The 21796-nt window shown below is 33.1% G+C and overlaps 3 protein-coding genes across 6 annotated transcripts; 1 reads left to right on the top strand and 2 right to left on the bottom strand.

The window, feature by feature from the left end:
* Positions 1 to 205: 205 nt before the first annotated feature.
* Positions 206 to 5483, bottom strand: LOC130621772 (zinc transporter 6-A-like). Its single transcript, XM_057437115.1, has 14 exons — positions 5340 to 5483; positions 5103 to 5168; positions 4914 to 4998; positions 4566 to 4608; positions 3760 to 3825; positions 3563 to 3643; positions 3281 to 3316; positions 2829 to 2923; positions 2555 to 2603; positions 1994 to 2113; positions 1771 to 1921; positions 1312 to 1380; positions 910 to 954; positions 206 to 649 (listed from the first exon to the last, which is right to left on the bottom strand). The coding sequence occupies exons 2-14, from the start codon at positions 5160 to 5162 to the stop codon at positions 302 to 304; spliced, it is 1248 nt and encodes a 415-aa protein (XP_057293098.1). The 5' UTR covers positions 5163 to 5168; positions 5340 to 5483; the 3' UTR covers positions 206 to 301.
* Positions 5484 to 6098: 615 nt separating this feature from the next.
* LOC130621774 (nucleic acid dioxygenase ALKBH1-like) lies at positions 6099 to 8625 on the bottom strand. The gene is made up of 3 exons (XM_057437116.1): positions 7661 to 8625; positions 6703 to 7031; positions 6099 to 6451 (listed from the first exon to the last, which is right to left on the bottom strand). Exons 1-3 carry the CDS (start codon positions 8137 to 8139, stop codon positions 6132 to 6134), a joined length of 1128 nt encoding a protein of 375 aa, XP_057293099.1. The 5' UTR covers positions 8140 to 8625; the 3' UTR covers positions 6099 to 6131.
* Positions 8626 to 12822: 4197 nt separating this feature from the next.
* Positions 12823 to 18413, top strand: LOC130621777 (hypoxanthine-guanine phosphoribosyltransferase-like). Of its 4 annotated transcripts, XM_057437120.1 has the most exons (11): positions 12823 to 12976; positions 13151 to 13257; positions 14581 to 14714; positions 14793 to 14842; positions 15339 to 15401; positions 15718 to 15735; positions 15826 to 15908; positions 16480 to 16526; positions 17084 to 17130; positions 17329 to 17358; positions 17539 to 18377. In XM_057437120.1, the coding sequence occupies exons 1-11, from the start codon at positions 12956 to 12958 to the stop codon at positions 17587 to 17589; spliced, it is 651 nt and encodes a 216-aa protein (XP_057293103.1). In that variant the 5' UTR covers positions 12823 to 12955; the 3' UTR covers positions 17590 to 18377. The 4 variants fall into 4 exon arrangements, with proteins under 4 accessions (XP_057293103.1, XP_057293105.1, XP_057293102.1 ...); XM_057437119.1 differs by lacking the exons at positions 12823 to 12976; positions 13151 to 13257 and adding an exon at positions 13763 to 13923 and having other exon boundaries at positions 17539 to 18393; XM_057437122.1 differs by lacking the exons at positions 12823 to 12976; positions 13151 to 13257; positions 17329 to 17358 and adding an exon at positions 13738 to 13923 and having other exon boundaries at positions 17539 to 18413.
* The last annotated feature ends 3383 nt before the right edge of the window (positions 18414 to 21796 follow it).

Genomic DNA, 21796 nt, shown 5'->3' with positions numbered 1-21796 from the left:
TTTTCTACAAACAAGGTTCTGAAGATTGCGCTGGGAATAAAATATTTTGAATAAACACTGAAAAGATTTTAAGCGATATGTGGCGTTTCTTTCGCCAGTTGTAGTCCAACGACTAATTGGGGACAAAAAACTTATGTTAGACGTTTTTACAATTCATAAGTATACGTAAAACGTGCTGCACAATGGCCAATGGGCAGCAAATACGGAAAATAACCATTTCATTTTTTCTCAAAAATATAATTTACATAAGCAATTAAAAGATTCATATCAAACAAACATACATTGATGTTCCCCATATTTCCTAATCAAAATTTATATCTATTTTAGGCCCATAATATTTATTCTTGTTATTTGTCTCTTTACTAGAAGTTTTTAAGCTTTTATTCAAACTATTACTACTATGTTGATAACTGCTGGCTGGATATCTCGTCACTTTGCTCGAGTAATTATACATAGGTACGGGAGACGAGTACGGTAAAGAAGTTCGGACACCGGCAACTTGCGAAACATAGGGAAGGTTAGCACGTGGATCGTAAACATGTTTCTCCATCGAAGAGGTGACTGGTCTTTTCCAATCGTCTTTAAAGATTTGGATGGAAATGTAGTGGAGATAAGGCGATAACTTGTTCGTCAACTGCGCAAGTATAAGCTAAAAAAAGACATTACCATAAAATTATATTAATTGACACAACGATAATAAAAATAAGCCATGCGTATCTTTCAAGTTTGACTGATTATGCAGTACTACAACCAATGCAACGAATCATTTATTTTTGCTGACGTTAAACATCAAGATCAAGTCACGAACACTGACCAACTGTTTCTTGGCACCTTTTTTATCATGACACCTACAATGGAAGCTATTTTTATCATCGCAGATGGAGAGCAACTATAAAGGGCATAAACTACCTGCTCGTTCGCATCTCTTCGTATACGCACATGCATCAATCCGGCCTAAAGCAAAGAATGAGAAACCAACTTAAAAGACCCAAAGTAGAGATGCACAAGACAAAAAAATGTTGAAACAAGTTCCCACTTATAAATCTAGTGACGCTCTTGCACGTCTTGCTCTACGAAAGCATTCTCACTATATATTTTAATCAATCAGTACCAACTAGCTCATTTCAGGATGGAAACACTGTCTCAAGTGAGCAAATAAGTTTTCTAGCAATATGAATGATTTTGTTACTGGCTCAAGTAAAAGGTTTTGTTTTTAAAGATGCTTCAAGAAGATTCAAGAACTTAGACCTTTGACTTGTTGTTGCACGCGAATAGAATCGTTCAACAACAAACTCGCTTCGGTATACATACATATTTTCCGAAGCTAACTGCCCAAAAATGTTCCTTCCGAAACTCCAACAGACCATCTAATGTATTTGCCTAAACGCAAGAAAATGTTCATGCACATACATATAAAAATGCCAATGAGAAAAAAAAAACAGGGACAGGGGAATGAAAAAAGACAGAAAAGCACAGTGGAGGGGTCAGTATAGTAACCTCTGGACAAAGAACATGAAAAACTAAAACATTGTGCATCAAATATTATCGTAACATTAAAGTTCAGGCTGTCTATTTACAAAATATCAACGTAAGCAGAAAGGTAAAATCTAAGTGATTCATTATAAGCCAAAACCTAACATGACCAAATGCATCACAGAATTTTAATTGTTTTTAACTTCTAGATTCAGTACTTAAAGCTCTTTGCTTCTTCTCATGAAATAGGAAACAAAAAGAAAGACTGGCATTTTTAAACCAGTCAGACCATCGTACCTCTTTTAAACATTTATCTATTGAAGTGACAAGTTCCTTCGGCGTTGCATTCATAAGAATCAAAGCACAATGATAGCTCAGTGGATACATGGTTACACAAATAGCCACCGCAATGAACATTGCGGAAATCGTGTCAGCCTCATAAGCAGACCTGAAAAGAAAGTAATCACATAAAATATACATCTTTCCCGAACAGAAAATTGATCGCTGTGGTTGCACTCACCTATGTTTTATAAGAAGGCTTGATATGATAACAGTAATACCAGCAGTGTGAGAAAGTAACATATAAGGATCCAAACGGACCAATAAGAAACGTGATAGTAATGGTAATGTGCTGCATATACTGAAAGCAAAAAATTCTTGGTATCGATCTACAGAATAAAATATATTGAAAAATTAGGAAGTTAACAGCAGACTGGATTGTCTGTGCCAATGCTGCTTTAAAGAACTAGTTCTCGGATGAAGCAACTCGATGACATTCGTACAGTGCAAGCTTAATAGCGTTGCCTACAGGGTGGCCACAGAACACTATAAAAAGGATTAAAACATCAATATTTTAGAAAATCTTGCCAAAATTTTAGAAGGAAATAAAGATTTACTAATAATCAAGTCTTTTCTTTATCAGAAAGGCTGTTAAATTGCAATAACTATGAAATGTCATTTATCAGTTCTGTTGCAAGATAAATATAAGCTCATTTTTTTTATGAACTAACAATGGATGTTACCATAAACAATGTTAGGAAGTTCAATTGTTTATATCAAAGAAAAAAAAAGAATTTGCCACCTCTTTCCTAGATCAAATAAAGCGTCTTGTATACAGTTCGATGATGCACCTACAAAAAGATAAAATTATTTTTAAGTTTACGTAACAAATGAATTGCATGTTAAGAATCATTTGGAACGTTAAAAACATTAGAAGCGTCAGCAGTAAATGCTGAGTTAAATTTAACAGCTTCGGGCTACGTAGAAACCTACTAACGGTTATGTAGAATGTGAGTTAAAAATTTGCCAGTGTGTCAAAAGTTTAAATCACAGTTTAAATCACACAAATGAACTACCTCTGGATACAGATGCAAACGGATTATTTTCCACACCGTAATTTATTAAAATATTGACCAGTGAGCCTATAAAAACCATCGTTATTTGTGAATCACTAAAAAATAAGAATAAAAATAACGAAGCAAATACGAAATATACAAGGTGTCTGTAAAAATTTAAACGTTTTTGCTATTATTTAACTACCGTTAATCCCTGTAATTATTCACGAATTAATTGGAATCTTAGGTAATAAGAAGCACCCAAAATTACCCACTTCCCTCTCTTGGTTCAACATAAAACCGCCCTAAACACCTCATGTAAAGAGTATGGACGACAAATCAGTTTAAAACACTTACTATATCCCAGATGTTTCAGGAAGAAAATATTAAAACGTCAAATAAAATTTAACCCCCTCCCTCACGCCTTATTGACGTACACTTTTTTAGCGGTGACAGTAGAAAAATATACATACGCTAAAACTTTATCTTGTTGAATCAGTCTTTCAAAACTGAAAAAAAAAACATAAATAGCACACGATAAAAAATATGCACAAAAATCAATTAATAAGAAACATCTTTAAATGCCACTGTAATTACCATAAAAAAGCTAGCATGATCAATATAGTACCGCAATAACATTTTTATACGAACTCTTACCCTACTAAAACTATTCAAGTTCAATTTTTTAAAACAATTGCAATGTAAACGAAATAAAGTACGCAAAACACTCGATGTGATTCCAAGCTGATCCATACCTTTCCTTGAAAATGAAAAAGCCGCTGAGCTGTGTGATTGCTGTGCAAGAAAATACTGCAAGAACTTCGAATCTTTCATATCTAGAAAAATAACTAGTGGTCATTCTTTTGAAAACATTACAACAGGAAAAATAAAGTGTAACTTCCACGTTAAAATTTGTATATATTTTTTTTATTACTATTTCGAAATAACTTACCCAAATGAATATGAAAAGTTTTGTTTCTGTTTTGGCACCCATATTGATACAAATAAACTACTCAACCTATTGTAAGAACAAGAAAAACGAGTTTCAACAAGGGGTTATTTTATTTTAACTTGTAATCTAAATTTATTTAACATGAAACACGTTGTATATAAATTGTTTACAATTGATAACTGTAGTAAAAGATTTCTGTGTATTTCAAGTGTGCGAGTCAGAGCTAGTTTCACGAAGCCAAGGTGGAATTGAGGTGAAGTGAAATTTTTACTTTTTACATGGTATTTTAATTCAGGTTAAATTTAATTTCAGGGGTAGCCTGTAAGGGGCTGCATCTTTTGAGTTTGCGACTTTCAGCGTGAAATGTCTACATGAAATTCTTGCACTGGATTATGACATACTGCGTTCAATTTGACTAAGTGAAATGCCATTCAATGCGATAAATACTGAAGTTATTGGGTTCACTTTGTGTCTCGTGTAAAGAGCCTCTAAAAATTTTTAAGTTGTTCTACAGAATTGTTCAGTTTCCCCAAGAATTGTATATAAAACTTAGTAAAAGATATTTTGATTTAGTGTACAGAAAAACATGAAAAGAGCTCTGAGTGAGAGGCCAGCTTGTTCAGATTTCCATACCAAAAAGTCATTAACTGTAATTCTCATTTCTGTCCATGTGTAGGTAAAACTAGGAATTAAAATTTAAAGAAAAAAATTTGCCAAAACACCATAGTGGCATATTTTATTTAAAGAACTCTCTTTCCATTCCAGCAATAAAAAAACTTCTTCCTCCAAAAGACAGTACACCATACCTTAATGAGTTAAATATTGATAAATATGTAAATGCAGTTAATGCTAAAACAAAGAAAATTAAAATATTACAAAAGAAAGTTTTCATTGCATTGCAGGTGTCAACGGCCATTTTAAGATATAACTGGATTAAAAATTATTTTTTTAATAAGAATATCAAAACATTTATATTAAGATCTTACTTCACCACACTGGTAGCTCTTTTAGAAAGTCATGAAAATCATGAAAAACGTCTGATTTAGAAAAACTACATTAAACATAATATTTTGAAACTGTTAAATTTAACTTAATCAGAGAAGTAAATTGTTTGTCTGTTAAGTAAAACTACAAAACTACGTAACCTCACTTACCCATACTGTTTGTGTAGACACAATGATACAGTAAACTGATAGTTGAGACAACATTGATAAAAAGTAAAATTAAGATCCTTTTACCCTACAAAAAGCAAGAAAATTTGTTAGTAATACCTTAATTTTGTAAGTAACCAGCTTTTCCCAATCAAATTCAATTCTTGCACTAAAAAAATGTAAAATACTCACAATATTTTCACTCAGCACATTCTGAGCAAAATGTAATATTTGGCGACGATACTTTTGCATTCTTATCTAAAAAGTATATTTTTTTTAAAAACATTTTTTTAGTGAAAGCTATTTAATAAGAACATAATAGAGCAAGCTGGTAAGTTGGTATTATAGTATACCGTAATGAAAATAAAAAATCCCAGCCGTTTGACAAAAAAACCCAAAATGATTTGTGTAAAACACCACATAACATACCTTTCAAAATCGAGTCACATAATTGTATTTCTCATTATTGGTATATTTACTCATTATTTATCCTTCAGTAAAAGAAACAATACATTAAAACATTTTTTCGGTATGAACAGAAAACAAACCAAAGAACATATTTCACCATTTTACGCATTATTATTGAAGGTTGATTTTTTTATTAAATGCAATTAGTGAAAACGTTTTTAATACATGAGTAAATTTGTAAACAAAAACTATCATTATTATGATTTCCAGTGACAAAAGAATTTCTTCGATTTATGTTAGTATTGCACTTGTGGAAACACCAATGCCAAATTTAACTTTTTTTAAATATCTCTAAAGTATTCTGCAAATATGCCTATTGAAAACTCACAATAACGAATCGCAAATTTGGTTGGTAGTTTTTTACCTTAATTGATTAATTCACAATGCAACATCAAGCTGGTCAATATTGATTTTATCACCTGACTTGTGTACATTCAGAAGTCAAAAAAGATGGTAAGGTGTAATTTATTTTCTTTATTATTTGTGCACCCTAATAAAACAGTTTTATTTGTTATGAACAGGACCAGTGTGGTGCAACAAAATCATTTTTTTTATGAGTAGATATGGAAGTCTTGAGCATTGTAATTGTTATGCTAAGTGTGGTAATAAATTTGAATATTAAGTATACTATAAACATTAAATTATTTAGAGTAAATCATTTTCAATCTGCTAAAACTAAAAGTCAGATTTCAAGCTCCGAAGAAAATCAAAACAGTAAAGTAAAGAGTAAATATTTATTTGCAAATATCCACACTAAGAATTTTCTTTTGTATCTTCATGTTTATGAACTTGACGTATGTTTATATTTATTCTTGTATTAGATAAATATTGTGAGAATTCTTCCCAATCACCATCCATTTCATTTTTCCACATATGGCTGTGTTCATGTGTTGATGTACAATGCAAAAAATTGTCTTGCTCGTTAGTTTTGTTGCCATGAGTGACTAGTGGACATGAGCCAATATCCTCAGGTCCTGTTTTAACAGGCTTGGCAAGGATACAAGGTACAGCATGAAACGCAGTTCGAGATGGGCCTGTCATGAGCATAAAGTCACCAGATCGAACCCATATAGCTAAAAGTAGAAAAAAATTATAATAGAAACAATATATCTGAATATATATACGTTCATTCATATAAGATATATTAACAAATTCTGGACAACAACAGTGGTAAAAATTATTATGCTACCTAGGAGAACAAAACGAAAATCAAAGAATTACAGCAATTCTAGCAAATGTTCCCTCATCAAAAAATTTAAAAAACATCTAAAAACATAATATTGAGAAGTATTTTGTAAATTATTTTTTAAACATATGTTTCTACCTTCTGGTTTAATATCTCGAGTGTTTCCTCCAATTAAGTACACCGCAGACTGACCAAAACTATAAGAGATAAGGGGTTGCCTTAGCTCCTCCTCATAGTGGTCAGTATGGCCTCCCATGCTACTACCCTCTGGATAGTAATTTACAATACCAGTCTCTGCAAAATAATCAGAAAAGTTAAACACTTTTGCTATTGTTTCAGTAAGTTTTGCAAGATCATCCGGAAATCCGAAATATTGTTTTGCTTTATAATCTACTGTATTATAGTCAAAATGGTAGCCCATATGCACCCAACGTAATTGGTTAATGAATGTATTGTCCACTGATTTCCTAAAACAAAGAAATGTAGTATGATAGGTTTTTTTAGGTAATAAGTAACACATTTTTCTAATTCAAATTTTATAACGTTAGTGAAAACTTGTTGATGTATATGTTTTGCCTGCATGTTTTTTTAAACATTTGTCAGCAATTGCACAGTGTCAATGTAAATTAGAGGCTACAGATCAGATGATTAAGAAAAAACAACTATAGTCATTGTGTCCTAATGTGTCTGAAAGTTATAAAAACTCAAGCTTTTCATTATAATATATATACTTTCAAAAAAAACACTTTGACAATATACTTTTGTGTAGGATATTTCTGCAAGGAATTCCCATTAACTTGATCTTTTATTTTCTAAATCAAATTCCTGCAAAAAAATTTTCTTTGTGATTTCCAGAATTAGTTCCCCTAAACTAATTTTATGTTCATAGTAGTGATATAATTTATTCACTATTTATTTATCAAGAGTTTGATTATTACTAAACGTAGATCAAGGTCAAATTTAATCAATTTGAAGGTAAGTAATTATTTTCAAAAAAACTGTTTATGTTATGATTAATTCACAAAAAACAGTAATCTAAAACAAAGAAATTTGTGAAAAATTCTGGGTAAAAATATTTATGACATCAAAAACATACTCATGACTAATCTGCCACATTGTCTTTTCTTTATCCAATTTCATTAACATGTCTAAGTTGTTTGCATATGGTCCTTTTGTATAGTTCGTCAAAGTTTGTTTCACCCAGTAACTTTGAGCACCATATGAAACAAATGGATTTGTTACAACTATAAAACCGGGACACGTTTTCAGTTGGTAAATATTCCATTCCTTTGGATGCTTTAATCCAATTGAACAAAACTGTTCATTGTTGAAATCAACTAAATCCAAATGTACTCTTTCTATGTAATCCTGAAATCTAGCTGGTTCATTAAAATCTATAACATTGCTAAAATCCGGTGGTGGTTTTCGCTTTTTGTAACGTTTATATTCCTTTCGAACAAGATCATTTGTATGGTCTATATTGCACAACTTGTTTTCCCTGTACATTCTAATAATAGGAAAACATAAAGAAGCATAATTAGGAATCCTCTTCAAAATGTGCATAAATTTGTACATAAAAAAATCTTATATGGTGTGGGCAGTAAAGCAAGACAAGATAGGATGATATGAGAAGGGCTAGGTAGATGTGCAGGGAATTTCCTGAAATTCCAGGTGGTGAATCGCACGCCTGAATTTTCTGTGCGTGCAATCCAAGAAAATTAAATTTAACTGACGTAAAAATATTAATAAAATTTCTTTACCTCTGTACACTGCACGGGTGTTTTGATGTGGGGAACAAACATAGCGCAAGTTCTAGCAGTTCACAGCCAGAATTTTAACCCATAAGGTGTAAGTAAATCATTGATTAGAATCTGTAACTACAGGCCTAGTAGGCAGCAAATTCGCCTAAATGCGGCACATCACTTTTCAAAATTATAACAATTGAGTCTGACAATGATCGCACGCCCAAGATATGTTAAGGCATGCAAAAAAAACACATTAGATAAGCTCGCTTTGCCAATTATTTGCCAATAGTAAAATCACACACAAGGAGTCTAAAAAACTTGTGTGAAAGATTATTGTAAAAAAAAGGTTAAACTTGCATGCAAATCCAATCGCCATGTGTAAAGCAGCAAGCATTAGAAGAATTTTGACGCCATTAAGTTCTTTGTTTGCAAAACAATCAAAATTTTAATAGGGGACTCATAGAAATTTTTTTTGTATATATCAACATATTGGAAACATAAAAAGGGCATAGCAGCCCATATCGCTCAGCCCTTTTATATAACTATAGCTTACCCCTGAGTAACGTATTGACATCAAAATCAGAATAAATCTGAGATAAGTTTGAACAAAAACCATTTCAATATGGCATAGAAGAAGTGACCAAAGTGGAGGTATTTAGAGGTTCTTGTACTTAAGGTATAAACTGCATGTTTTCATAAATTTTGATGCTGAAATAAAAGATGCTGGTCATTTTTGTTGAAAGATAAAAAATATCAAGCATGTTAACCAGAAACCAGGAATAGTGAAATGTTCGAAAAGGCAAACTTTGGTTATTTAGCCAGCTAGCTAGTTAACTAGCTATAGCTAGTAAGTCAAGGTAAAGACCTAGGCGACATGGCCTAATTAGTCATTTAGTTGGGCACTGTAATGTTCTAAAAAATGGACTTCAGCCTCACCACTTATGGCCTAATTAGGCGAGTCATTTAGTTGGGCACTGTGATGTAGTTCAATTAGCCAACCTGAGGCGAAACTTTGTGGATGTGATATGATGTGTTTTGTAAAAAAAAGTTCCACACGTTGATGAATAAGGACGAATCCTTTTTTTAAATAGTAATATGGCTTTTTGCCCACTTACCTAGTTGTCTTAACCACCAAAAGAAACAAGGTGTATTTTTTTTCAACTTTCCCAAAGATCCAAACAACGAACTATATGGATCAAACAGATCAAGAGAGAGGATACGCTTCCAAAGAATTTTAAGATCTGTGAAGCTCATTTTACTTCCGAGTTCTTTGACTTTAGAACTGAGTTGAGAGAAAAAAACAAAAAGAAGAAGGTTAGAAGATTTTTTCATTTTTATCGTCATTCATCGAACTCATGCGCTATTATCTAATTCGAATACGTTTACATATCAAAACTCACTGATCAAATTAAAAATATTCGTGGATTCTAACCCACAATAGCAACGACACTCCGCTTCGCTCGTCATTATCTTACACTTTCCACACTTGCACCACGTGCTTACAGCAACAGCAACACGTGAAGCGACTTCTTTTTGAATAGTATCCTCATCACAGCTCTCCCAACTGAAATCCGAGTCAGTGCTTGGTCTAGTATTTCGCCTGCTCAAATTGAAATTCTACAACATTTTCCCTGTCGCTGTTTTTTTCTTTTTTTTGCGTCACAGCTTCTCGGTATTGCAATTGAATGATGATTTCTCAACCGACTTTCATTTTGACGCTTGTGGTTTATAATCCCCAGGCCTCTTATGCAAATTGACAGGCAAAATAATGCAGGCAGTAAGCCATGAACCACTCCATTCCAAACTTCATTATCAGGTAGAAGCATTTTTGATCTTGTAATTAGAATATAGCTTGCATATAAATTAGATTTAGATCATATATACAGTACAGTCCAGATGTAAGTGTACGCATAGGCTCAAGTTTCACACCTTTTTCTCGGAGGCGGTAGTTGTTTGTCTTTTGTTCTTATTAATTATTTTGCAAGTCTTGTAAGTCATTAACTTGCATGTAATAAACAAAAGATTATTGAAGAAAAAATAGTTAATTAGAACTGCGCGTAACATTGTTAAATAGTGTTAACATAACTATTCCCAATAGCATAATTGCAAATGTTATCAACTCTATCATTGTGACACGAAGAGCCATTGTTTAATTGTTTTATTAAATAAAAGTTTTGCGTGGAAACTAAATAAACTAGCGAGAAGGCCTTGTTGGTTGCGCGGGTTAAATAAAGCTTTTAAGCGATAGAAATTATTATATTTAAACAAAGATTGAAACTTTAATTTTGATAGAAAAGCTTTTTTAGATCGCTTTTTAAAAGTTTAAAAACGAATAGTGGTGATAGAAATGTTTTTTTAGCTCGCATTTTAAAAGTTTAAAAAATGAATAGTGGCGATAGAAATGTTTTTTTAGATCACTTTTTAAAAAGTTTAAAAACGAATAGCGGCGATAATGAAAAAGATTTTCACCGTAGAGGAGAGAAAGGGAAAAAACATTTTTGGTATGAACAAAATGGTGAACGGTAAACAAGTTCAAAAAGAATCCTTAGACAGGGAAAAAGTCGAGTATATTAAGCAGATTGTTTTTTGGTATTTTGATGTTTCAAAAACGAACCAAAAATCGACTTGGGCAGGCGCAGTTATTGCTATGAATGAGTATTTGCGACGGCCGAAACTAAATAACAGTGACTTCATGTAATTTTATAGCTCTTTTTTTATTAATATTTTTTAAGTTTGTACTAACTCTTTTTCCAAGATTTTTTTTTTAGAAAAAACACGTATTTTTAACTTTGTATCTTTTTATTCTTACCAGAACAAAATGTTCACACAATGAGCGTTTTCGCTGTTTATGCGCGTCTAAAGTTATATTTTTAGACTATTTATTCGGTATTAAAATTTAAAACAAAATGTTCTCACAATGAGTGTTTTGATCTTTCCTGAACGTCAAAAGTTATATTTTTAGATTTTTTCTTTCTTCGGTATTAAAATGTAATTTGTTTTCGAAATCTTATCGTGAAGGGAAAAGTCCCGAACGTAGGGTTTTTCCATTTGCGTTGCTAAACGTTGCTTTTTATAAAAAGAACTTTTAAAAGTTTCGAATATTAAAAAATATGTTTCAACGATAAAGAAATATTACTAAAAGTTTTAAAAGTAGCATTATTTTTTAAAATATTTAGATCATTGGATTTGTTGTTTTTTAAAAGAGCTTGTGTTTTTTAAATATATCGAGATTAAAATCGCGTTACTATAATTAGTTTTGTTGTTAAAAAAACGAAAAATTCAATGGCCTTTGCGTTTAATTTTTTCTCGCGCAGAGTATTGTTTATAAACAATGTTTCTTGCTATGCTTTTGCTTTTAACATGAAGCAATTATTTTCGCGCAATTTGAAAGGAACTCGCTATCCTATTGTTTTTTTTGAATGAAAGCAATTATTTTTGCAAGTTGAGCGTACGCGTACGCTTACATCTGGACTGTACTGTACATATCAGTAAAAAAGATGCTAAAAGTTTTTAACTATAATTTGACTTTCTTAGCCTAAGGTCTGCAATTTTTTGCAAGAGGGTGCCGATAAGGGCGAGTGGGGGCGACTTTTCAAATAAAATTGGCGGTTGTCCTACGAAACCGCCTGCACTTTCCCAAAATTGCCTGGAGCATTCCCGAAATGCAATTTCTTGTAACATACCATGCGACGACAGTTGGAAGTAGGCGCTTGAAGAGAAAGGAGTTCATAAAGTTTATGTAAAAGTTATTTAGCAAGTAAATCTTATCAAAAACCATCAAAAACAGTTTTTTAAGAACTTCGCTACCATAGTACGTTTATTTTAATTATAGTTTTTTGAATCATTGGTGGTGTGAATATTTGATTATTTTTCTTTTTTAGGGGGGGGGGCATTGTTCGGGTCTATGTATACAGTTTATCGGCGCGCTTTTTTTTTGCTTGTCCATTTTTCTGATTTTTTCGGCACATGTGCAAGAATCTCGTAAAACACTAAACATTGAAACTCATGTATAGCCTAATTAGTCTAGCATGAGTCACCTAACTAGGTGGTATGACCTAATTAAGGTGGACTTTAACATATTTTCAAAAACTTTCTATACTTGATTCTCCCCTGTCTTTTTTCTGTTTATTTAATAATTTAATGACACCAGTATCTACTATTCATAGACAATACAGTTTCCTCTCTTTTTTTAACCTTTGGGTGACCTTAACATTCTTATTAGCTTCTGCTAACAGTATTGGTCTCTCCTGCCATGATAATTATAGCTAGCTAGCTAGCTAGTTATCAAAATAGCACTTGTAATTTTACACATTTTCTATAGCTAGCTATTATATTTTCAGTACAATGTTTGCGGTCTTCCCAGGGAAAGATATGTAAGTAAGTAAGCAAAAAAGATAAATGGCAACTTTCTGAAATTCTAACTTAATTATGATATGACTAAAAACCAAAAACTGGTATTTTATTCTTTCCCATCACGACTTGTGTGCCATTATGATAATACCAGATGTTTGTGCTGACGGAGCAAAACATACAAAATACGAGATCTCCTCCTGCGCTGTCAGATTTTTTCACATTTTCACGTAAGTGGTCGAGGGCGAAAAAAGCAATACTTGCGTAACGGACAGGTTTTTAAAAAACAAGTCAACATGGCTCAAAGATTTATTAAGGTACGTTATTTCAAATATTATTTTTAAGCCATACCACCACCAAAAGGTAAAAACTAAGAAACGAGATTCAATTGTATTCAAACGAAATTTAATTGTTGTATGAAAACTAAAACGCAAGTCACACCATTACTAAATACAACAATTTTTTATTTAGTAATATATGTTGTATTATAGATTGAAGACGACCATCCGCTATATTCAACAGCTCATTTTAGTTTCCCACCGCATTATAAGGATGATATCGAGTCTATTCTTATCCCGCACGGATTAATAACAGACAGGTACAAAGTAAAAGCTTGGTTTCTGCATGATTTTTTACATTAGGTTAACATGAAATAGACAATGCTCGCTTTTCATAGTGATCAGACCAGATTTTGTTATTGCACTTTTATGAAATATTTTGCATTCACGTTTCAAATTACTATACATAAAGAAATTTTAATATGTTCGTGCATGTTCAGTAAATAAATATGTTTAAGTTGCACAAGTCGATAAAACAACAGACATATAATTATAAATTTGAACTTTGTCGACTTTTTACAATGCAAATTATGCATACCTCATCCTCAATTTTTGATGAATTGATCATAATAACAGCTCAGGGAACAAGAGATCCATAATTCTCATGGATTAAAATTACCATTCACGCACATTCACCTCCTATACCTGAACCGGTTTTGTCCTAACATAAAAAAATAGAAAGGTCTTGGACGAGGATGGGGTTATTTGTGAGGCTTTGATGATGGTCATGTTACTGTGTTTGCTGGCAAACTTAAACCCAGGCCCGTAAATTTATTTGATATGAAATTGACGCGTGCGCGTTTCTTGAATCAAGAAATATTAGAGTTTCAAGTTGGTTTGTTTACTCATTATAACGAGTTAATACCGGAAAAGCATGAGAGTAAAAAAGATATTATTGTGCACATAATTCACGAGGGTAATTTAATGTACGTACTGTCCTATTCCCTTTCCGGTGCATTTTAAATGTAGTGGGGTCATGGACTGACTGTGGACCAGATTGTGTGGTAGGAAAGACAGGTAGTACAAGGCTATATCTCTAGTGGCAAAGCTAATTTACAACAGGAAAGACGTTTTAAGTAGTTGTCTCGTTATAAGTATTAAGAAATGCTCAATATCATTACGTGAGTAGCAAAAGCAAGCGATTTTCCTCTAATCTGAAAAAGGTGAAGACATCGATTCTACTATAGTGGTGCAGATAATTTCTTTCAAAGTTCCGCATCGAGCGAATTATTTCGCCTAGCTAAGAACAACCTGCTATTTTTTTGTGACACATTCGCAATCCCTCATAACGCCTTGTATTACTTCCAGCGCGCACTCTTGAGTATCGAAAAAAACAGGGGTGGAATAAATGTGAAGTTGAAACACTGTCCTTGATTCTTTTCTTCATAGACTATTTGCTTTCTAATATAATGTTTCAATTTGATGACAGACAAAATTGAATTAGCTGTTTCAAATGATTTTAAATACTTATGTATTTGGAATAAACGTGGGGACTTAATGTGAACGTGGGAACTAATGCAAAATTAACAACCGAGGGGAAGAGGGGTTATAAGAAAACTAAATCCTTATTTCTTTGTTTGTAGAATTGAAAGAATGGCAAAAGACATCCATGAAGGTTTTGAAGCAGAATCGATGACAATACTTTGCATTTTAAAAGGAGGTTTTAAGTTTTGTCAAGATTTAATGCATTTTATTAAAGCCATTAACAGAAATTCGGGTAAAATATTCTCCTGTTCTTTTGTTCTTTATCCCACCAAAGAATTATAAAAATGTAAATCAAAAACTTTATTTTTAGGGAAATCGATTCAGTTAGGGTTGGATTTTTTGAGAGTTAGGAGTTACAAAGTTAGCTTTTATGTTTTTATTTTTATTTTTTAGCTCTTTTTTTATTGCGACAGCGATATATAAGAAAAAGCAAAGAGGACTGGAATCGAGTTTGCGCTATACATCTATGTCCTTAGATAAGGTTTCTATTTTTTTTAATGGAAGTATCATATGAGAAAGGGGTTGTGATGGACAGGAAGCATACGGTTGGTATAGTGCATCAGTATTCATTCTGTGACACGAAGAAATTCTCATCTCGGCGAACTTCAATTTGCATCCTGATAGATGACTTATGCGTGTTTATCCGTGACTTTAAGGAACAGCCAAAATTCGTGTTATTATTTTGATCCATCAATCAATTCTTTGCAACCTACCTCGTCATATATATTACTTACTTTTTATATTCTATCTGTCTTTTAAAACATTACAGATATAACATTTGGGATAAACGCTAGAACTTTCGCCGCATATTATTTTGATAATTGTGGACAGGTACAGATGGTATGTATTCTTTTAGAACGAACAAAGTTGTGACATCACAATCGAAGGAAGCGATGATTTGACACGTTTAAAAGAAAAAGTATAACCTTTATTTTTCTTGCACTTATTGTTGGACTTGCATAAGTCTTATTAATCTTGGATTCTGATTAACTTTAAGATAAAGAAAGTTGTGCTAATATTTTGCGTATTAACAGCCTCGTGACCAGGGCATTTTTTACTTTTAATTTCCGTAATAAAGGCTCAGGGGCTAAGAGGTACTGAGGATGAGGATGGCGTATTGAATTGTTCAGTCGCAGGATTTAAAACAGGGATGTTGTTGTGTAGAGAACTTAAAATCTGAAAAGGTGAAACATTCAGTACTTTCACTTTTTTTTGTATTGTATTCGTCTTTTTAGAATGTTCTCATCGTCGAGGTAATCATTTTTTGTGTGCTTGTAAACTTTATATTTTATTTAAACCAAAAAAAATTCATATAACATCCTAAATGCGTGCTTTTCTATGAGGATATCGTTGATACTGGAAGAACAATGCAAAAACTGTTAGCTACACTTCAACAATACCAACCAAAGTCGATCAAAGTCGCAACGTAAGTGCTTTGCGTCCAGCAGATTTTAATTATCACAAATAATACCGTACTGTCGATTTTTCATGCTTTAGCGCGCACTATGTTACCGTGTAACGTCGATATGTAACGGTGATTATCGATGGTTTCTATCTGCCATCTGTATTGGCTTGCTATGCCCAGTGTGAACTAATTTGGAAGGCAGTGTTATTTTCTTGTGAAATGTAGCTTTCCTGCATCGTGTATTTTCCAATTCACTGTCGGTTTATCGTGCGATTTAACAGTAAGTTGGTTATCGTGCTTTACAACCTGGCTCATATTGATTTTTTTTAAAGCAATTTGCACCATCCAGAAACTCTACCTTGCAAACTGCGCAATTAAAAGTGCCTAACCAGCTGTTTCCACAATATGATATTACAGAGTAGTCGTGGAGTTGTCCTGGGATGGTACAATGGTCGATAGAAACCATCATAAAAAATTTCTCCAGTCGCTCTACCTCGCAAACTTCACCCGTTGTATTTGTTTTTATTCTGGCTTGTACGTGTTCAAGTAAATAAGATGGAATGCACTATGAGTTAAATATTTTTCTACTTAGCTTGTTAGTTAAAAGACGTCCAGACAGCACTGGTTACAAACCCGATTGTAAGTGTCTCTATTTCACAATATGATAATACTGACTATTTGCAGTTTTTCCCTAATTTTTCTCTCAAATTATTCTACCGCATTAGGCAGTTAGTTGTTCGTTAACCATAAATCTAACAATTGAGTGTCATCTGAAGGCCGTTTTTCTTCCAAACTTTGCTACAGCTCCCAGGGTTTATTATCTGGACATCCATTATAATTTTTTTCTGACCGCGACGCTTGTATTTTGGTAGCTTTTGAAGTTGAACGTAATGAAAATTGAGCATATTGAGTGCCTGTGTTTCGATGCTGTGAGCTTTTAAAGTATCTATCTTAAAAACGTGGGAGCATTTAGTGATTTGAGACGGATTTTTAATCTTTTACAAAAATGTCGACCTTAAGACAATAAGCAAGAGTTTTGAAAGTACTGTATCACATTATACCTGTGTAAACAAAAAGAATAGCTAGCGTTGTTGAAAGAATTAGATCATGTTACAATTTTTTTCACTATACTCATAAGATTTCCTATTTTTGCTCATTTTTTTTTATTTCTAAATTGTTTTTTTTTGCTCTACTAGATATTGGTTTTGAAACTCCGAACAAGTTTTTGGGTGGTTATGCCTTGGTGAGACGAATTTATTTTCAACTGGCATATTCCTTTCTCGCAGAACATACCTAGCTTAGTTTTGTTTTTGATCGAACACTTTTTACGTCTGGGCGTGATACACACCATATGACGAAAAGAAAAGAGTCCTGGGGACAGTTTGACTGATTAAATTACATTTTCAACTTACACATACATGTTTAAAAAACTTTTGTTTAGGATTACAACGAATACTTTCGAGACATGGATGTGAGTAAACACGTATTCAATAACCCTCGTTACCAGGGTATTTTTGCCTTTTTAATATAAGAGAATATGAGCCACTGTCAAAAAAACAAAAATCCCTGGGAACAAGACTGGTATTCAGCTTTAACTTTACCAGTAAATTATAAAACGTCAACTCTACAACCGATTTTTTTCTTTTTTTAGCACATTTGTGTGGTGAATGATGCTGGTAAAAAGAAATATGCTATAAGATGATTCGTCCTCTTTTGACCCCAAAAGTGACTTTAATGCCATATATTTTGCTTTCTTTTTTTAGTCACGCGACTCAATCTAACTTTAAATAATGACATTCTACTTATCAAACAATTCTGTGCACATCTCACGACACATCTTCTTGGTTTTTTAAGACTTCTCTTTCATTCGACCTTTCTTGTTTATATTTTGATATAATATTTACGGCGCTATTTTGATGTAATTTAGGATAATCTTTATGCAAAAAGTATTAAAAAAACGCATCTTTTAACTCTCACTACGAAGTACCGGCGTCGCGAGAAGACTGAAATATCAACATGCGTCTATTAGTCATAACTAGTGATCACTTAACTTTGAGATATTAAGATGCGGGTCCATATGAAAAAGAATTTAATTTCCTATTCAGCAGTGCTCAACTTCTTCAACCTCGCGACAGTAGGTGGCCAGAAATTGCGCTTAATGGACGAAATATTGTGGGATAAAAGACAAAAATGAATAATAAAATTAATATATCAACCCTTTCACTGAGTAACTCTAACAACCATTTATCTGGTTTTCTCTCATGTGCTCCTGATAATTGTTATAAGAAAACGAGTTTAAAGTTTCCCTTCTTGCTTAGTCATTTTGACAATAAAACACTGTCGCTTAATAATTCTCCCGATTGATAATTTTATTAATATCGAGTTAATTCCAACTCCCGCGCATTTTTAAATTTATTGTTTACAATATTTTCTTTATTTAACACATTAAACTTTAGAATGTAAATAGTGTTTTAGTCAATCTGAAGGACTTAAACTTCAAAAACCTTTTTTACGGAGACACAACCATGGTAGCTCCTTAATCGCTGTATTGACCCCTCAAATTTCACGATCAATTCGTTGCTTCTACCAAATATTAATTTTCAATACATTTCCCAACCCATAAAGTGTAAAGTATTTCCCACCAGTCACACAACAATAAACGCCAGATGGCGTAAATAACATGTGATATAAATTCTGAAGATTCTGGAATGAAGACATTGATGGATACTTTCGTAAGATTAAAATTCATTAAGAATTCTGCTGTTTAAGAGTTACTCATTCGACATAGCAGGGTCAGATGTTAAAATTTTAGTGATGATAAATATGATCATTTTTTGTTGTATTTACTCTGCTAACCTTTGTGTAAGAAATTCGTGCGGTCGCCTTGTTTTTCTTTATCAGTATCCAATCACATATTAGAATATGTGATTTTTTAGCCAAAAAATGTAAAGCGTCCAACCCTAAATCTTGCGATATAAGGTTCAGCTTTAATTAAAAGTTTATGTCTCTTCGAATGTAATTGTTAACGCCCTGAGTGCTTGAAAAATGGCATTTCCACATGCTAGACAATACTGCTTTGTGCAAACCAAGAATAAATACAGTACACTCGCGTTGCGTGGCTCACATCAGTGCCTAAACCCTTAGCTCGCTGAGCTCACACTGCGGCAATATTTTAACTCAGTGATGTGAACCGTAATTTTTTAGCTTATTAAAAAAAGTTGCCTAAGTACTTAATTTACAGTACGAATGAGAACGTTTTGATATTTAGCACAGTGTTTACCTCAGCAATCAAAGAGAAGCCGAAAACGCCACCTTAGTTTCATTGAAATTAAAAAAAAGGATTGAACAAGCGACGAAAGCAGTTTGCCGATGACTTCTGTTCCGGTTCAAGTTCAACTGATATGGCATATCACAAACTCTTAAAGAGTATTCATTTCTGACATGGTTGGCACCATATATTCAATCACAAAAACACGAAAAAAAATTTAGTAGATGACGGAGTCAGCGAAAGAGGTTCGTGGCTAACGAAGAATGGGAGAGATTCTTTTGGAAAATAAAGCCGAAAATCGTAAATCTAATAAGGCTGCTGAAAGTTATCTAAAAACCTGCCATAAAAGACGTAATGAGAAATAATAAAAGACGATGCGAGAAACAAATTAAGGGAAAATTAAAACTGAAAAGTTAAAACAATAGTATTCCACCTAATCTGATCAAGAAATGACGAAAATTATGTCTCAAGTAATGCAGTAAAAGATTTAAAGCCAACACTTTAAAGTTGCGAGGCCCTTTTAACTGGTGATTTATTTGTATAGGTTTTAAAAATAAGTAACAATCGCCAGAATATTTCACCCCCATTACTCCGTTCCCGACTATAGCTATATCTGATCTGCGCTAGGTGTCTCAAGTCCCTTGTTCACAAGGAGGCTGGACGCAACACTTGTACCTTTTTTATTTTAAGCTTGACTATTTATAGCGAGATATAAACATAACATTGAAAGAGGTTTATTCTATATGCGTCGTACATAATTTATGGCATCTCACATATCTTCTGCATCTTGTCGATACCTGAACTCCCTATCAGAGTTTAAGTCTTTGACTTATATTTGCAAACGTTTCTCTCCAAAGACCAAGCTTGATTTTTCTAGTAGCATCTTCGGAATCAACACATCCTTTTGTCTTAAGTAATTATGCAAAACGATCGCGACATTGACATTTCTCGACTTTTACTCGATTATACTGCTGGCAAGAACTCCCTTACCGTTATTGCTATCAAATGCTCGCCAATATCTAACAACAACAACGACAACAACAACAATTTCCCATTATACCTTATCGGTCCTAACTTGGTCGGCTAAAATTTTTGCCACCTCTAATTTTAGTTACTGTGGAAAGTTTATCATTTCTTGAACATGATAGTTTAGTAGGCGACGTTTCGGGAGATCCTTCTCCCATCATCGGGTTAATCTAATTTTAGTCATTTCCTCAAACTTTTATCACCAAGGGTCACCGAGAAATTTAAGCCGGATCTTGAGCCTTATTTAAATCATTGACATGGAGCTGATTATCAGAAATGTTCATTACCAAGCATTTGGAGATGCAATAAATTGATTAGAAAGTCCAAAAAAAAAAAAAAACCTGAAAAGACGTCATAAGCTTCTTGTAGTATTAAAAATCAATTGATGTGACAATCGTTGCAGGCGTCAGCATGGTCATTTTTTTGAGCTTTTAGGCCTTTGTGAGTGACAAGGTGGATTATGTAGTATTTAAGGTACGATAGAAAGTGCAAGTAGCAAATTCTAAACACTCTCCGCCTGGACTAAACATGTGCTAAAACATTCAACACTTTCCGGTTCAAACCTGTCAGCGCCTTAAAAATCTACACACTCTTATGAAAACTTCAAAGAAAAAAGGCAAGATTACCTACCGCCTGGTTACCTGCTACCTGTATAGCTGAGCCGTTTTGTTCCGTTATCAACCTTTCATTAAAATATAACCGCGTACCAACGGACTTCAAGCAGGGTAATCACCCCAGTGTTTACAACTCGAATAATGACGTGGACAACTATAAACCAATTACTGTCCTTTCTGCCTGTTCAAAAATATTCGAAAAATGCGTATACGAACAAACTTCGGTCGGTTGGTTATCCCTTTCCTCCAAGGTTATCCTCAAAGCTACCTTGAGGATAACCATCTGCTGTCGAATTTTAATTCGAATTTAAAAAATAATCAGAAACGCAGAGCTTGCAGCGGCCCATTTTTATGGATACCATTAAGGATATGGTAACCCCCTTCAGGGTCATTTTTTTTTTAAAAAATATATTTTTTAATTTTGATTACTTGGCATAATTTCCTGATATTTTTTAAAAAAGAATCAAAAATATTTAAACACTAAAAGCTATGCTCAAAGTTTAAAGTTCCTTAAATATATTTAATCTGTATAACAAGAAGCCCAGGGGCTTATAGGGGATTTTAAAATTTGAAGTTGATCTTGAAAACGGAGAATTATGGGGTAAACAAATCATTGAGTATTCTCAATTATTATTGTAAAGGGCCTGATACACTTGTACAATATCACTGAAATATAACTTATAATATCAATATAATTTCTTAAAATATGTTTAAAATAGAGTTATAATTTCTTATAACATAGCTATAATATGTATAATTTCAACACCTGACATGTGCGTCATAACCTCATAATTTGCTGCATCTATATTATAATGCCCGTACACGTCTGTCTGTCTGTCTGTCTGTCTGTCTGTCTGTCTGTCTGTCTGTCTGTCTGTCTGTCTGTCTGTCTGTCTGTCTGTCTGTCTGTCTGTCTGTCTGTCTGTCTGTCTGTCTGTCTGTCTGTCACGCAAAATGGTAGCTTAGCTGCGCAATAGCGAGAAGCACGCAATGCGGTATAA

The sequence above is a fragment of the Hydractinia symbiolongicarpus genome, chromosome 12, assembly GCF_029227915.1.
Source record: "Hydractinia symbiolongicarpus strain clone_291-10 chromosome 12, HSymV2.1, whole genome shotgun sequence".
In the NCBI taxonomy this organism is placed as follows: domain Eukaryota; kingdom Metazoa; phylum Cnidaria; class Hydrozoa; order Anthoathecata; family Hydractiniidae; genus Hydractinia; species Hydractinia symbiolongicarpus.
This window is presented reverse-complemented; position numbering and strand designations above follow the sequence as displayed.